This window comes from Sorex araneus, chromosome 5 (genome assembly GCF_027595985.1).
Source record: "Sorex araneus isolate mSorAra2 chromosome 5, mSorAra2.pri, whole genome shotgun sequence".
Lineage (NCBI taxonomy): Eukaryota > Metazoa > Chordata > Mammalia > Eulipotyphla > Soricidae > Sorex > Sorex araneus.
In genome coordinates this window covers 202,522,615-202,539,774 of record NC_073306.1, presented here as the reverse complement: position 1 = coordinate 202,539,774, position 17,160 = coordinate 202,522,615, and the positions used below count along the sequence as shown (strand labels likewise).

Sequence of the window (17,160 nt, the reverse complement as noted above, 5' to 3'; positions counted from 1 at the left end):
AATGTTTGTCTTTAGAAAATAATCTTTCTTTTGAAACTTAGATTATTGATTTTTAAATTGAGGTGTAATGAAAGCACAATGCCTTTCCCTTTTCTTGCTTTATGCAACATGTAGTGTCGTATATTCAGCTCTACTCAAGAGAAATAAGGTACATATGTATGATTTCTGTTCTCCTAATAATACAATGTGTGTCATGAGGAAGTGGGAAAGGGTTAGTTCTCAAGCGGAGTTTACATTTCATGACTAACAAAACTGATCATTTATACTTACATCCTCTTCAGTGGGTTGAGAAAAAGGCACAGAGCTCGTGGATATGAAAGTTGGTGTTGATGATTAAACACCTATGCAGTTTTCAGTGTACCTTTTTACATGCAGAAGTCCACTTAAATTTTATAGCAGTTCCGCCACATGGGTATGACCATTGTTCCCATTTTTATAAATGGAAGAAATGGAGGAACAGAGAGACCATACAGTGCATCACAAATTGCAAGGCTAGTGAGTGCTGGGCTGGAACTGGGAGTAGGGTCCCACATTTAACCTGGTCGTTGCCCTCACTGTTGATACGGGTGATGTAATGAAATCATTAAGCTTTGCCTGTCAGGTGACCTGGCTTGATTTTGGACATACCCTGAGACTAAGGAACAATACTAATTAGCACTGGACAGTTTATATACAGTAACAAATTTGATTTTTCACAGCTGACTTACACGGGTACTTTCATTACCATTACTTAGTACATAAAGCAGGTCACAGATACAGAAGTTGGTAAAGGCTGTCCTAGCTTGGAAGTGCAACCTCTCTGTCTCTCTCCCTCTCTCCTCTCTCCTCTCTCCTCTCTCTTTCTCTCTCTCTCTCTCTCTCTCTCTCTCTCTCTCTCTCTCTCTCTCTCTCTCTCTCTCTCTCTCTCTCTCTCTCTCTTTCTGTTGGGGGCGGACGGTGTGCACCCAGCTGTGCTCAGGGCTTGCTCCTGGTCCTGCACTCAGGGATCATTCCTGGCTTGCCCTGAGGATGGCCACCTAGGGAGGGGGATGGGAGCTGTGTCAGTAGTGTACGAGCCAGGCGCCTTACCTACTCTCCCATCTCTCTGGCCTGATCCCAAAGTGGAGGGCCTGCACTTTCAAACCATAACTTCCAAACGTCTCCAGAGTCTGTGATCTTAAGTTGAGCTTTTTTTTTTTTTTTTTTGTTTTTTGGATCACACACGGTGATGCACAGGGGTTACTCCTGGCTCTGCACTCAGGAATTAACCCTGGCGGTGCTCAGGGGACCATATGGGATGCTGGGAATCGAACCTGGGTCGGCTGCGTGCAAGGCAAATGCCCTACCCTCTGTACTATCGCTCCAGCCCCTTAAGTTGAGCTTTTAACCTTAGTGGTATTCTAGAAGAGCAGCAGAGAGCTTAATGAAAGAGAAACTGTAGTGACAAGGATTCGTGCGTGTCCTCTTGACTTCCTTTCTCTTCCGGTTGTCTCAGAACCCCCCGCCCGTCTGTACAGACACTCTCTTCTGAGTCTCCCAAGCTGCCAGATACCGCCCATAAATATCTAGCGACACATCCCTCTGTGGAATGAATGGAGCAGCAGTGCCATTGAGAGCGGGCATCCTGATTTACTTTTTATGGTTACACAGTTTATTAGTTGCAGGGTCAGTTTCAAATCCTCTCGGATTTCCTTCAGTTTCTGAATCTGCCCATCTCACTCTTTAGCTTTCTGTCGAATTCCTTTCCAGGACTTTCTCGTCTCTAAACCTTCACAGAACGCTCTCTTTGCTCTCTTCTTTCTTTCTTCCCTTTTCCTTTCTGGTCTCTATGCCAACAGTGTTCAAATGTGCTGAGTGAATGTTCCTTAGAATCAAGAGAAAGGTGAACTGGATGGACGAAAATCATGTGAAAAGGGGCCTGAGTCATATTGCAACAGCAGTAGCTACAGTTTTATTCAGTGATTAGTTACTTTGTGGCACTTCATCTTCCCAATGACCCCGAGATAGGTATTTTTATCCTTGTTTTAATGATGAGGAAACAAGATGCAGCTTGGAATGGCTGCTTGTTCTCTCTGGCTATAAGCCAGCCCACTTAAGAAACTTGTTTTTTTTTTTTTTTGCATTTTGGGCCACACCCGGTGGTACTCAAAGGTTGCTCCTGGCTTTGCACTCAGGAATCAATCCTGAGGGGATTGGGGGACCATACGGAATGCCAGGGATTGGACATGCCTATTCAGTCCTGGCTGGCTGCGTGCAGAGCAAGCAAGGGCCCTACCTGCTTTACTCTTGCTCCCCTCCCCCACCCCAAAGTTGATTTTATAGTCAAAAAGATGCTTTTAGTCACTCCAAGCCTTTTTTTATGCCTATAGTTTAGGGAAGGAACATTCCAGAACATGGGCAGGTTTTCAAATGAGATGAAATCAGAGTTTCTTACCTTGTTCCCCTTGACATCTTTGTTCTGCTACTGCTTTAATGACGGGAGTTGGCACACTCGTGCGACTAAGGTGCTGGCACAGTTTTTGGTTTTGGTGCCCACCAGGGTTTGCCCATCAGCCCATACTGCTCAGGGGCTTTGAAGAGCTGGTGGTGCCGTGGGAAGGATGCACTGTTCTTTTTTTTTGTTTTGTTTTTTGGGGGCCAGATTTGGTGATGCTCAGGGGTTCCCCCGGCCTCTACACTGGGAAGTCACTCCTGACAGTGCTTAGGGGACCGCATGCGATGGCAAAGATGGGACCCACATTGACGGCATGCAGGGAGGGATGCAGTGTTGCAATTGCGGTGCTCTCCAGGCACTCCTGGCCCGTGTGCTGCAGCGTTTCTTAGTGGTGCTCACAGGGGAACGTATCCTGTTCTTGTGGGGCTCACCCAGGACTGTGCTCCAGCCAGAAATTGCCAGAAGCCCCAGGAATCAACTGCAGCAGAGCTTCCGGTAGGGCTCAGTGGAGCTGCCGGGATCATGCTTGGCACATACACAGGTTCCCACCTGGGAAAACTTGCCAAGTGACCCGGAGGCCAGGGTGGGCCACCTTTGATGTTGAGGGCATTTGGATATTGGTGACATTGAGGGGCTTAAAACACAGGCATGTTCATTGCCGTTAGCTGAGGAGGAACATGAAGCATACACGTCTGTCCTGGCATGTACCATGGCACGGCTGTGTGATTTCATGGGCCTTATGCCAGACAGATGAGCAGACACCCTCCCCTTCTGTTCTAAGCCAGTGAGTTCTACATTGGAGGTTTCTTTTGCTGTGGTTGTTGTTGTTGTTGTTGTTGTTTTGGGGCCACACTCGCCGATGCTCAGGGTTCACTCCTCGTTCTGAGCTCAGGAGCCTGCTGTGTTCCAGGCAAAAGCCCTACCTGCTTTACAACTGCAATTATCTCTGGACCCAAATCAGGGGTTCTTTATCCTGGCTGTACATTTAGAATGTTCTGGGGAATTAGAAAAATTCATACTGACCCACCAGAAAGCAAGGTGAATTCTGATCTCTTCATTTAGAGCAGGGGAGAAAGCTTTTGAGTTTGTTTGGAGGGGTACGTACTCTTGGGTCAGAGGTCACCCTTCTACTTCGGTGGGGTGACCTTAATGGTGCTTAGGGTAGAACTCACGTTGTCTGCTTGCAAAACAAGTGCATTAACTGCTGGACTAACTGCATTAACTAAGTGCATTAACTAACTGCACTAACTAAGTGCATTAACTCCGGCCTCTGGAAGAACTGTTGAAAACTCTGCAGGGGAGGGTGGAGAACTGCCCTCTCCATGGTGTGCCGAGTGTGAGAGTAACTGTTGGGCTGTGTGGGTGTAGCACTCCCACGTCACAGGACATCACCAAAGAGCGGGCTGCACAAGAGCTGTGTCCATATGGATTCACTGGAATCTCGAAAGAGCTTTAAGATCTGCCAGGTGACGTTGATGTGCATCGCCGAGTTCTAGGACTAGAGAGATGTACAGTGTCAGTGTGCATTCCTCGTCACAAACAGAGGACATACTTAATAGCATGTCTCAACTGTATTTATCGAACAAATCAGAATTCTCTGCTAGCCATTTTGTTACGTCACCATTAAAATATGTCAGTGTAAATGATGACGTCACGCACAGCTACCACAGTGCCAAGTGTTCTGTGGGGAAGGTCATTGATGTGGCACAGTGCATGGGATTGTACTGGCTGTCTTCCCTCCCCTCCTCTTCCTCCTTCCCCTCTCCTTCCCACTCCCCTTCCTCCCTCCTCCCCTCTCTTTCCCTTCCTAACCTTTCCACTGCCTTCCGCTCCCTTCCTCTCCCTTCCCCTTCCCTCCCCTTCTCTTTCCTCTGTTCCTTCCCTTCCTCCTTCCCATCCCCCCTTTCCCCTTTCTCCTTCTCTTTTCTTCTCTTCTTTCCCCCTTCTCCTCTTTCCCTCCCGTGTCCCCTTTTCTCCCCTGTTCTATTACCCCCTTTCTTTCTCTCTTCTCCCCTTTTTTCCTCTTCCCTCCTTCCTTCTACACAGCAAGAAATTTGAGAGGGACCAATAGAGCTGAAAGTGTTACTTTATAGTGTGTATTTTGGGGCTGTATCTCACAGTCTCAGGCTACTCCAGCCTGCGTCTAGCGAACCATGGGCTGCCAGGGATCAAACTCGGACCATCTACATGTGTGGCGTGGACTCTAATCCTTTGAGCTAATTCTCCAGTCCCTGAAAGTGTTATTTGTATCTACTCCTTTCTATACTTCTCTTGCATTGTATTATCAATATCATTAAAGGCAACAAGAAAGTTGATTATAGAGTTTAGTTCCCTGATTCTCAACAAAAAAAAGATCATAGGTCTAATATCCTATTTTGTTTGTTTAAGTTAAGATCTTGGGGTAAGGGATGCAACACCAGGTTGAACAGAGGGAATTAGCGGAAATTGGTAAGAAATTTGGTGTGGACTATTCAGGGCAGGAAAAATTTACATACTTATAGTTTCGCAGAAATAGCGTGTAGAGAGAAAAAAATAGCATGTAGAGATAACTCGGGGATGGCAAAGAAACTTCTTCGTTGAGAGAGAGACCTTATAAGGGAAGTTCTGTCTTTCATGGTAACAGCATCCTTGGCTACAGTTTCACAACAAATACCCAAGTAGTTTCATTATCACTGTTCCTTGACTTTGCCTAAGTATCTATTAAAGCCAAACAGTGAATCTGATCTTCAAAGGTGATGTTGGATTTGAGCCAAATTTGATAACATACGCAATTTTAACTTTTAAAGAAGCTTTCATCATTTTTCTTCTTTTTTCTTTATGTTCTCCTTAATTGATAGTATAAATGAATGTATTCTGTTTGTTTTTTATTTTTTATTAGTGACTCACCATGAGGTACAGTTACAGACTTACAAACTTTTGTGCTTGCATTTCAGTCATACAATGATCGTGTACCCATCCCTCCACCAGTGCCCATTCTCCACCACCAATGGTCCCAGCGTCCCTTCCATCACCCCCACCTCGTTTCCCCCCCCCCCTCCGTGGCAGGGCTTTCCCTTTTGTTTTCTCTCGATCTTTTTGGGTGTTGTGATTTGCAATAGAGGTATTGAGTGGCCATCGTGCTGTGTCTATAGTCTTCTTTCAGGATGCATCTCCCATCCCGAGTGGGTCCTCCAGCTACACTTTACTTGGTGTTCCCTTTTCTATCTGAACTGCCTTTTCCCCCAGCATGTGAGGTGAGCTTCCAAGCTGTGGAGCAAATCTCCTGGTGCTTATCTTACTATTCTTGGCTGTTAGTCTCCCATTCTGTTATTTTATATTCCACAGATTAATGTAATCTCTCTATGTCTATCTCTGTCTTTCTGACTCATTTCACTTAATATGATACTTTCCATGTTGATCCACTTATATGCAAATTTCATGACTTCATTTTTTTTTTTTTTTTTTTTTTTGCTTTTTGGGTCACACCTGGCGATGCACAGGGGTCACTCCTGGCTCTGCACTCAGGAATTACCCCTGGCCGTGCTCAGGGGACCATATGGGATGCTGGGATTTGAACCCGGGTCGGCCGCGTGCAAGGCAAACGCCCTACCCGCTGTGCTATCTCTCCAGCCCCAATGACTTCATCTTTTCTAACAGCTGCATAGTATTCCATTGTGTAGATGTACCAAAGTTTCTTTAATCAGTCATCTGTTCTTTGGAACTTGGTTTTTTTCCCCTAGATTTTGGCTCTTGTAAACAGTGCAGCAATGAATATACAAGTGCAGATGTCATTTGTGAGTTCTGTTCTTAACCCACCACACCGTATTGTTTCCCTCCAATATGCTGTTTTGTTTTCCCTCCAAGAGATCCTAATAGAGAACTTAGGATTTATTTTCAGTTGCTCATGTTCTTTCAAAGACTTCTGTCTTGGTGATTTCATTTTCCTATGCTCACAATCGCTGATTGGGGTTGATAAACTATTTTGATATAATAAGGGAAGACAAAATCAGTATTATATTGATATAATAAAGGAAGCCAACAATTGATGTTTCTTTTTTCTTTTTTTGGGTTCACCCCTCGATGCGTAGGGTTTACTCCTGGCTCTGCACTCAGGATTTACTCCTAGTGGTACTCAATGGGATGAGTATGGGATGCTGGGGATCGAACCCGGGTCGGCCGCGTACAAGGCAAATGCCCTACCTGCTGTGCTATAGCTCTAGCCCCAACAACAACCAATGTTGATAATGTTAGCTATGGGCATGGAATGTTTTTTCCCCCCCCAGCACTATGTGCAGTTGCAAAAGCAATGATAGATTTCATTGCTAATGGAATGTCATGAAGGCAGGTGTGGATATGGATTAAGAAAACAAAAACAAAAGAAAAACCAAGATGCTGTGCATCTTCCAGAATATGCTAGTAGGGATCTCCCTTCCCTGGAACCTTTATGAGCCTCACTGGCAAGTTCCTTCAGTTGAGTCTGGTCTGATTTGGTCCGATGAGAAAGGATAAGGTAAATCTGAAATGAATGGAGAGGTTGATTTTTATCAGCCATAATCGGTCATTTAAACTTGAATTTCAGTTGTCATTTTCATTTCTCTTTTGGCAGCAAATATTTGAGTTTGAGGACACAGTGCCACTCATTTCTGGGAAGTACCAAATATTTGGTTCTTATCTACATTCAGACCGAATTAGCTTCAAGTTGTTACTGTAGATACTAAGCATAAATATTTAGATAAAACAAGCATATAAATTATGTCACTTATTTCATCATCTGTGGCACTCTGAGATTTTTCCTATTGAAAAATTTATTGAACAATTCCTTTGCCAAAAGCATGATGATAAGTTGAAAGTGAAGGTAGGGGATGCATCATAAATATGGGTCATGGGGCTGAAGCTATAGTACAGCAGGTAGAGCATTTGCCTTGCACTCGGCCAACCTAGTTCAATCCCCAGCATCCCACATGGTCCTCACTGCACTGCCAGGAGTAATTTCTGAGTGCAGAGCCAGGAGTAACCCTGCGCACTGACGGGTGTGACCCCAAAATAAAAATAAATTAAAAAAATACTGGTCATGGTGGTAGCCAGCTGCAAACTTCCAGTCTAGGTTAACTTGAATACATTAAATTTTTAGAGTATTTTAAAAGAGTGCCACCAAACTCAATAGAATCAATAGGCGTTTGGATGAATGAGAAATGCTACAAAAGTTACCAGTTATCAAATTTGTGACTCAGAGACAAAGTTGAAAAAATTAACTAATCTAAGTAAAGATTAAATAACATGCATTAGAAAATTTCAGATAATAGAAAATTTTTGATTTGTAGGGTGTGGGATTTTAAGCTGACATAGTCAATCCTTGTTTTCCTTTAATGAAAAAAAATTTTGGTTTTTAGCATTTAGTAAAGTAAATGTGACTGGATATGTCTCTTCTCAGTTTAAAATATTTAGAATAAAAATAAAAATTTAAAATATCTAGAATATGCTTATATTTTTAAAGAAATTTTACATTGTCACTTTCATATTTTGTAATTAAAATAAACTTTATTTATTTATTTTCTCTTTTCGGGTCACAGCTGGCGATGCACAGGGGTTACTCCTGGCTCTACACTCAGAAATTACCCTTGGCGGTGCTCAGGGAACCATATGGGATGCTGGGATTCAAACCCGGGTTGGCTGCGTGCAAAGCAAATGCCCTACCCGCTGTGCTGTCGCTCCAGCCCCTGTAATTAAAATATAGATGTTGTAAAAACTTTTTAACATGACACAGTATGAGGTCACTGCTCTCAAGAATCAGGCTCTTTTTAAATTTTTTTAATTTTTTTATTTTAGTGAATCACCATGAGATACAGTTACAGATTAACACATTTTCTTTCATTTTTTGATCTTTCCATATGTATTTTATCTTATTTTTTCCCATTGTAGTTTTCCATGCTTTACCCTTTTTTTTTAAAACAAAAATATATTTTTTGTAATGGATCCCCCTGAAGTACAGTTACAGACTTACAAACTTTCGTGGTGACATTTTAGTCATACAGTGCTCAAGTACCCATCCCTCCACCAGTGCCCATTCTCCACCACCAATGATCCCAGTGTGCCTCCCCCCTACCCCCACTTTATCCTCTCCACCCCACCCCGCCTCTGTGGCAGGGCATTCCCTTTTGCTCTCTCTCTCCGTTTGGGTGTTGTGGTTTGCAGTAGAGCTACTAAGTGTTCATCATGTTCAGTTTATAGTCTACTTTCAGCCCTCCTAGCACCCTTTATTTGGTGCTTCCTTCTCTATCTGAGCTGCCTTTTCCCCCAGCATGTGAGGCCGGCTTCTAAGCTGTGGAGTAATCCTCCTGGTACTTAATCCCTACTATTCTTGGGTGTTAGTCTCCCATTCTGTTACTTAAATTCCACAGTTGAGTGCAGTCTTTCTATGTCTGTCCCTCTCTTTCTGACTCATTTCACTTAATATACTTTCCATGTTGATCCACTTATATGCAAATTTCATGACTTCATCTTTTCCAACACAGACTTACAAATTTTTGTGATTATGTTTCAAACAGTGTTCGAATGCCCATCCCTCCACTAGTACCCATTCTCCACCACCAATGTTCCCAGTGCCACCTCCGCCCTACTCCTACCTCTGTGACAGACACATTCCCTCTTACTCTCTCTCTCCTTTGTTATGGTTTGCAATATAGGCACTAAGCAGCCATCATGTTTGGCCCATAGTCTACTTTCAGCACGCATCTCCTATCCCGAGCGATCCCTCCAACCATCATTTACTTAGTGGTCTCTTCTCCCCCCACCTGCCTTTTCCTCCAGCACATGAGATCAGCTTCCAAGTCATGGGGCGGTCATCCTGGCCCTTCCAAGGTCCAGGCTCTTTCCTTTTCTTCTGACCTAAGAAACCTCAAATGCAACATTACCAGTTTTTTTTTTTAATTGAATCACCATGAGATGCAGTTACAAAGCTTTCATGTTTGAGTTTCAGTTATGTAATGATCGAACACCCATCCCTCCACCAGTGCACATTATCCACCTCCAATGTTCCCAGTGTCCCCTCCCCCTTTCCAGCCCTCCCCCTGCCTCCGTGGCAGACAATTTCCCCCAGGCTCTCTCTACTTTGGGGCATTAGGGTTTGCAATGCAGGTACTGAGAGGCTATTGCATTTGGTCCTTTATCTACTTCAGCACACACCTCCCATCCCGAAAAATTCCTCCAACCATCATTGATCTAGTGATCCCTTCTCTCTTCCAGCTGCCTTCTCCCCCAGCTCATGAGACAGGCCTCCAACTATAGATCAGTATTCCTGGCTCTTGAGTCTACTGTCTTTGGGTGTCAGTCTCATATTATGTTATTTTATATTCCACCGAGAGGGAAGTCATTCTATGTCTGTCCCTTTCTTCTGACTCATTTCACTTAACATGATACTCTCCATGACCATCCACTTAGAAGCACATTTCATGACTTCATCTTCCTAACAGCTGCATAGTATTCCATTGTGTAGATGTACCAAAGTTTCTTTAATCAGTCGTCTGTTCTTAGGCATTCGGGTTGTTTTCAGGTTCTGGCTGTTATGAGCAGTGCTTATTGCCAGGTTTTTACAGAAGTACTGAACTGTGATTTTTGCTCCTTTTTCTTTCATTTAATGTTACAATGCATTATTTCCAGATACAAGATCAGAGAAGGATTGGAGGATTTAAAAAATGTTAAACCAACAGGAGATACTTATATCCATGAAGGAATAAAGCTAGTAAGTTCTTCTCTCTCTCTCTATATATATGTATATATACATAGAGTACGAGAGAAAAATTCTACTTATTCTGCATTGAAATATATTTTTTCCTAGTAAAAAACATTAATTCTATTATTTTCTTAAGAGTGATTAAAAAATGATAGGTATTTCCCTTACGTGACGAAACCCTGGTTCCTTCCTGTAGTCACCCTGAGCACAGAGCCAGGGGGAACCACTAAACACTGTCAATTCTGGAACAGAGTTCCCCTTCCCTTCCCCAAATGCATTTCAGTGGTTTTAGGAATGAAAATGGTAGAAAACTGAAGTGAAACAAGTTTGATTGGCACTTTTCCTTTTGAGGGATTTTTTTTTTCATTATCTGTAATGTCACAATAGTAAAAGCGAACAAACTTTGCCATTTAAATGCAACTACACCATAATAAATATAACATAATGTGAATATATGTGTATTTCAAATGCAGTCAACACAGAATACTCTATTTTAAAAGTCAATCTCTAATACTTTGATCTTGCCATACTTGAAAATTTAAGTTCAATGTAACATTTTGGTGAAACATTATGATTAAATTGTTCATAGGATAATTATTTTTTTGTATTCAGGCAAATCAACAAATTCAGAAAGCAGGAGGCTCAAAAACCTCCAGTATCTTAATTGCCCTGACAGATGGTAAATTGGAAGGTCTGGTGCCGCAATATGCAGAGAAAGAGGTGAGTATTGATCTGAAACTGTTCCTTACACCCCACTGTTCTTGACTGTGTGTCTCTGGACCTGAAGCTTTGCTATGCGAGTCATTCACCCTCCTCCACCTCTCTCTCTCCTCCCTCCCCCTCCCCCGTTGTTCTACAGGCAAAATTATCCAGGTCACTTGGGGCGAGAGTATATTGTGTTGGTGTCCTTGACTTTGAACAAGATCAGGTGAGTATAGGAAATCTTCATACTTTGCTTATATTAGGTAATTATCTTAAGGAGTTTTTAAGTTTTTTTATGATAACATTAGAACCCTAATGACTAATTAGGGTTAAGATTTTCTATAAAAATGACCTTATGAGGCCAGACCAAATGAGGCACTTGCTTTAGAGAGGGCCATCCTGGCTTTGACCCCCGGCATCCTATATGGTCCCCTGAGCTCCACCAGGAGTGATGAGTGCAGAGCCAGGAGTAAATCCTGAGCACCGCTGTGTGTGTGTGTGTGTGTGTGTGTGTGTGTGTGTGTGTGTGTCCCAAAACAAACAAAGAGGGAATGTTTTGAGCCCTCGATTAATAATGTCTGATTTTGATAGCTTTTTTTCCTTTCTTTATAATTTTTAAAACTGAAAACAGAATTCTAGATTTCTTGACTATCTCCTTTGAGGTAACTTATGTAGGATAAAAAATGTGTTTTTTGAGTAGTATGAGTAATTGTCTTTAAGAAGATGATTTCAGCAGTCTTTTTTAAATGCTTTAGTTTGACTTACAACACAACGCTTTGGCATGCAAGGACTTGGATCATCTGTTTAGCAGGATTCTTTAGTCATTTCCTTGTCAAAACCCATTTTTTTTCATGAAGTTTGAGGACTTGTACATTTTGCTTTCCCCTTGTAACACAGTGATCCTACTTTAATATTTGATTAAGCGTTGTATCTTCTAGAGAGCTGGATGATTTTGAAGTAGAAACTTGAGATCACTAGTATGATAACCCTGTTCCTGAATGACTACACTGGGAAATTAACCCAGGAGTGTAATTTTACAGAAGAACATAGTTGAAACATATAAAGTGCATGGTGTATGTATTCTGTATATTCGTACATATGAGTATATTAGGTATATTTATCAACCACCCCTTCCAATTTTCTCTTTTTCTTGAAGCTTGAAAGAATTGCTGATTCTAAGGAACAAGTTTTCCCTGTCAAAGGTGGATTTCAAGCCCTCAGAGGAATAGTTGATTCTGTGAGTATTTTTCTGGTGGTTTTAGGGCTGTATGCTGGAATGCCTTATAATTTTAGATAAACTTTAAATTCTGGTAAAGTCAGTTTTGTTTTGCCACCTGACTCATTGTCTTGAAGACCACAGCCTATCGGCTTACCTGGGGGACTGGGTTTTGTTTGTAAACGACATTTGGTACTCATTCTTGCAAGTCTTGCTGTGTGAGACCGGATGCATGATTTCCAGGTTACGCTTCTCAGTCTTCAGAAAGCAAGCCTTTGCGTGTGGCTTGCTTTACCATCTTGCTATTTTGAAAGCTTTTAGAGGCTTTGTGAATGAAGTGCAAAGTAGTAACTGGGATTGGAATATGTTATCGCTTCTTCTGCCAATTATGCTGTTTCTTAGCGATCAGGTGAGGGCAAGCTGCCTGGGTATTTGACTGCTGTTGTTCTTTCCGTTCTAATGATTCATAGTTTCACTGGAGTTCGTAATATTTCTGTTTGGAATTCAGAGTCTCTGTCTCCCGTGATCATTAGAATCTGGGCTCTCCTAACAGGGTATGTGGAAGTGGAGTGATGAAATGCAAAGCAAAAACTCCTGGGTTTTCACAGCTGAGGTTTATGTTTCATTTTACTGCTTTTGCTAGAAGCACTAGGAACAGTTGCTATTAAGTATTTATGATATTTTGGTAAACACTATCCTAAAAAGGAAGTGAGTAATATATATTTTCTATTCCAAAGCTTTCCTGTAATCTTTAGGTACTTACTGGAGAGGGAAAATAAAACCAAACCTCAGTTTGTTCTGACATTTGGTTCTGGCATTTAAAATTTCTGTTTAAAGACGAACTTCAAAGACACAGAGTGAGATTTGTTGAAAAAAAAAAAAGTTTTAGTAGCATGTAGGCTTTCCCCCGATAAGTTTTGGAGCTTTTCAGAAAACAGCATGAAATTTCATTTTTATCACTTAATCTCATATGTACATGCAGAGTTTGAGATTTGTATATATTTGGGATTATATATACATGAATATCATTGTGTTTTGTCTTTATTAAAAAATTACAAAGTAAAAATAGTAAATATTTATATAGTTGGATTTGAAGTGCTCCACAAGTGTGAGATATACTTTTTAAAGTAAAAGAAAAAGGATATATAAAGCGTACCGAAGAGAAAATTGGTACTGTAATCAGTGGATTGTATTTTAAATATAATTTTATTGTGCTTGGGAATTTTCATCTATTTTTAAAATTATACTGGGAAGGAGGAAAGCACCCTCTGAAGTAGTCCCTCTTTTTTTGTTGTTTTTTTGAATAAAGGTTGTGTCAACATTTTTCGGGAATCTAACTGGTTCCGGGTATCTATCTATCTATCTATCTATTTATCTATCTATCTATCTATCTATCTATCTATCTATCTATCTATCTATCTATCTATTTATTTTTGCTTTTTGGGTCACATCAAGCAATGTACAGAGGTTACTCTTGGCTCATGCACTCAGGAATTACTCCTGGCAGTGCTTGGGGGACCATATGGGATGCTGGGATTCGAACCCAGGTTGGCTGAGTGCAAGGCAAATGCCCTACCCGTTGTGCTATTGCTCCAGCCCCTGGTTTGGGTATCTAACTGGCTTCTTAAAACTCTTGTTAAACCGGGTTCTGACAAATAATTATTAATAGTTAAGAGTAATGTGATGGCAATGAAATTTTATATTTGATAGGAAATATAGAGGTAATAGTTTGATTTTAAGAAATCAACCCCCCCAAGGGGAAAAAAAAGTAAAAGTTCTTGAGAGCTTATTAAGAACTTTCTTTTTTTTTCTTGGGGGCTTGATTTTTTTAAATTAAGGGATTGAGAGGGAAGTCAAATATAATTTGCATATCTCTACACCCCTTAATAAGAATAGTTAGGAGCAGAGGGAGTAAAAACTGTCCTTATATTGTCATCTGAGTGTTAACAGAGGGATTAAAGGCCAGAGGGGGAAAATGAATTGAGCCTCCTAAAAAACAGTGGTCAGGGGAATGTCTCTTAAGAAAGTAAAGGTCCTGTGAGTGAAATAGTAGAAAACTTCAGAATTGATGCATAGTTCTTCCCATTGCTCATCCTACCCTCCTATTGCTCACAGACACATGGATATAATTCTTTTGATTTCCTCCTTTATATTATCTTTAAGATCTTGGAATGTTAACCAGTTCTTTTTTTGGTTTTCTTGGAGAGGTGATAGAAAGATCCTTAATTTAAAAACAAAATTTTATTCGAAACAGTCTAGATCAGACTGTCATATGCATTCACGTGGGTTTTAGTTCAACAGTTCATAATGTTCTGTGGAAAAAAACACATTAAATTATAAATAAAACAAACCACAGAATGATGTGGAAAGAATAAAAATAAAAGTGTTCAGTGGAAACCCATCTCTCTCCTATTTTTCTAAAAGCAAGACCAGGAGATGTTTACTCTGTGGAATTAATTCCCCTTTTCTTCCTTCTTTTTTTCTATCTTTTTTTTTTTTTGACATAGAGTGCTTCAGAAAGTATTAAGCAGAAGAGATGAATCAGTTGTGAAGCTGGTTTTATAAATAACCTTGTTCCAAAAGAATTAAGAACACTGCATTCTAGGTGACAGCAGTTCATGCCAGAGTTTCTAAGTAAATGGGAAGGGAATGATCACCCATACGTGTAGGAAATTTAAATAAAACTCTAATAGTTTGTTTATAAAGGGAAAAAGGTGTAATCCATACTTCAAAAAGTAACTATTTGTATTACTGGAAATACAGCTTTATTTTACTTTCAGAGGGAATTTCTTTTTTAGTCTACTGTTTTTAAAAGTATCTAAGAAAGCTATATAAACTGTATTTCATGGGATTGAGAAGATGTTGCAAAATCATTTTTTTCTGTTGTCATATCATTTTATGCAGAGGGTATCTAATAAACACTCTGATAATATTTTAGCTTAAGTGATTTTAGCAGACTTTGTTATGAATGTGGAAAACTATAAAATAATGTTCTAATGAAAAATCTAAATATGAGGTTACTATTAAGATAGTCATTGAAAAAAAAATTACATGCTGATAAGACTTACTCAGAATTGGAAATCAGTTTCTGAGGGTTCTTTTAAAGAGGACGTTTTAGAGTATGTGGCTCACTATAAATCAGATTATTCTGGGTTTCTATTTATTGAAAGATTTTTTTTTTTTGGAGAATGTAGATGAGATTTTTCATGATAAAAGTCTTTCAAACTAATGTTGATAAGGTTGGGGCTATATTCCTTCCTCCTGTTTTCTTCCTCTTGCCTAATGAAATGTTGGGTAGATCGTCATTACTTAATTTGTACTTAGCACTGTGGTAGCAGTGTTCATCAATTTGCTCGAGCGGGCACCAGTAACATCTCCATTGCGAGACTTGTTACTGTTTTTGGTATATCGAATATGCCACAGGTAGCTTGCCAGGCTCTGCCATGCGGGTGAGATACTCTCGGTAGATTGCTAGGCTCTCCTAGATGGACAGAGGAATTGAACCGGGGTTGGCCTCATGCAAGGCAAACACCCTACCTGCTGTGTTACTTACTAATGAATAATGTCCATTTCAAGTTCTTGGGAGATAATTTTATCATATAGTATGGTCAGTATTGGAAACCTTTTCTAATCTTTTTTTTTAGGACTGGGCATGTCGCTCCAGTGATAGAGCACGTGCCTCGCATGTGGAAGGCACTGGAGTCCGTTGCCAGTACTGCTTGACCCCCTAGTACCACCACCGTCTCTCTTGGTGGGTAGTCTGGGAGCAAGTTGGACCTTTTCCAAGTGTGCCACTCTCAACACAATTTTTTAAACCATAAAATAATTTCATTTTGAATTGATTTTTTCTTATTTGTGCTCCACTATAGTAAGGCTTTTGGTTACAAATGATAGCAAGTAAGTTTACAACAGTTATACTAGTTTTTATAATTGTGTGTTCCAGAATCAATCCCTATTTATAGGGTTTTCTCTCTGAATTTACTCTCCCGGAGATTCTATTTGATTCATCTTTTCCTTGCTTTGTTAAGTGTCTAGTAAAGTTGGTTGTCAAAGGACTCAGGCTCCTGTGGTTCTTAGTTAGAAAGCCCATTGGAAAGAGAGCTGTTGTTTCATGACATCAGCATATTGGGTTCCATAGAAGGACTGTGACTCAGATGGGTTAACTGTTTCTGTACCAATCACATCGTCAGTATTGTTTGGGTAACCTATGTTGTATACCCAACTTCATGACAAGGGATTGAGAAGATGGAGAGTGAGATATCAGGATGACTAGCCTCACTGAGACTGTATGGAACAGAAAATAATTTTCTCTTCATAAAATAATATACTATTCATAGATATATTAGAATAAAAAAGTGTTGTGGGTAGGGAAAAATCACTGTCACTGTCACTGTCATCCTGTTGCTCATCGATTTGCTCAAGTGGGCACCAGTAACGTCTCCATTGTGAGACTTGTTGTTACTATTTTTGGCATATTGAATACGCCACAGGTAGCTTGCCAGGCTCTGCCCTGGGGACGAGATACTCTCAGTAGCTTGCTAGGCTCTCTGAGAGGGGCGGTGGAATTGAACCCTGGTTGACTGCGTGCAAGGCAAGCGCCTTACCCTCTGTGCTATCACTCCAGCCCAGGGAAAAATAGCATTAACTAATTTAGTTCTTGTATTCAAATAAATTTGAAATAATTTTGACGTATAATCTATAAGATCCTTCACTCTAAATTTGAAGTATCAATAACACAAATAGAAAGTTTGCTTTTTAATTTAATTTTTTATTTTAATTAAAAACAAAATTTTTAACTTTATTTTTGAAAATTTGTAATCTTATCTGTTATTCAGTGATCTATTTGTATTTTTCCAATAATTTTATTTGATAACACATTGTTTTTGCTTTTTTCTTACTTGGTTGGGATTTTGGTTTAAGGAAATCAAATGCAAATTAAATAAATGATTAAATTATAAACTCTTGTGATGGTTTGTAAAAAAGCTGATAACATGGATTGCTTAGGCAAATTTAAGTGCAAATGTTTGTTACTGTTACTATTAATCTGTTGGTTTGCAGGAAGAGATGACCATTAGAAGCTCACTTATTCTTTTTTTTTTTTTTTTTTTTGCTTTTTGGGTC

At 40.3% G+C, this 17,160-nt stretch overlaps 1 protein-coding gene across 2 annotated transcripts in view; it reads left to right on the top strand.

Annotated features, from left to right (window-relative positions):
- ANTXR2 (ANTXR cell adhesion molecule 2) overlaps window positions 1–17,160 on the top strand; it is a 147,937-nt gene that overhangs the window by 10,669 nt on the left and 120,108 nt on the right. For both annotated transcript variants that reach the window (XM_055140639.1, XM_012934024.2), the window contains exons 4-7: window positions 10,049–10,130; window positions 10,734–10,841; window positions 10,981–11,049; window positions 11,980–12,060. In XM_055140639.1, the coding sequence (XP_054996614.1) occupies window positions 10,049–10,130; window positions 10,734–10,841; window positions 10,981–11,049; window positions 11,980–12,060 (340 nt within the window). The remainder of the gene's footprint in view (window positions 1–10,048; window positions 10,131–10,733; window positions 10,842–10,980; window positions 11,050–11,979; window positions 12,061–17,160) is intronic.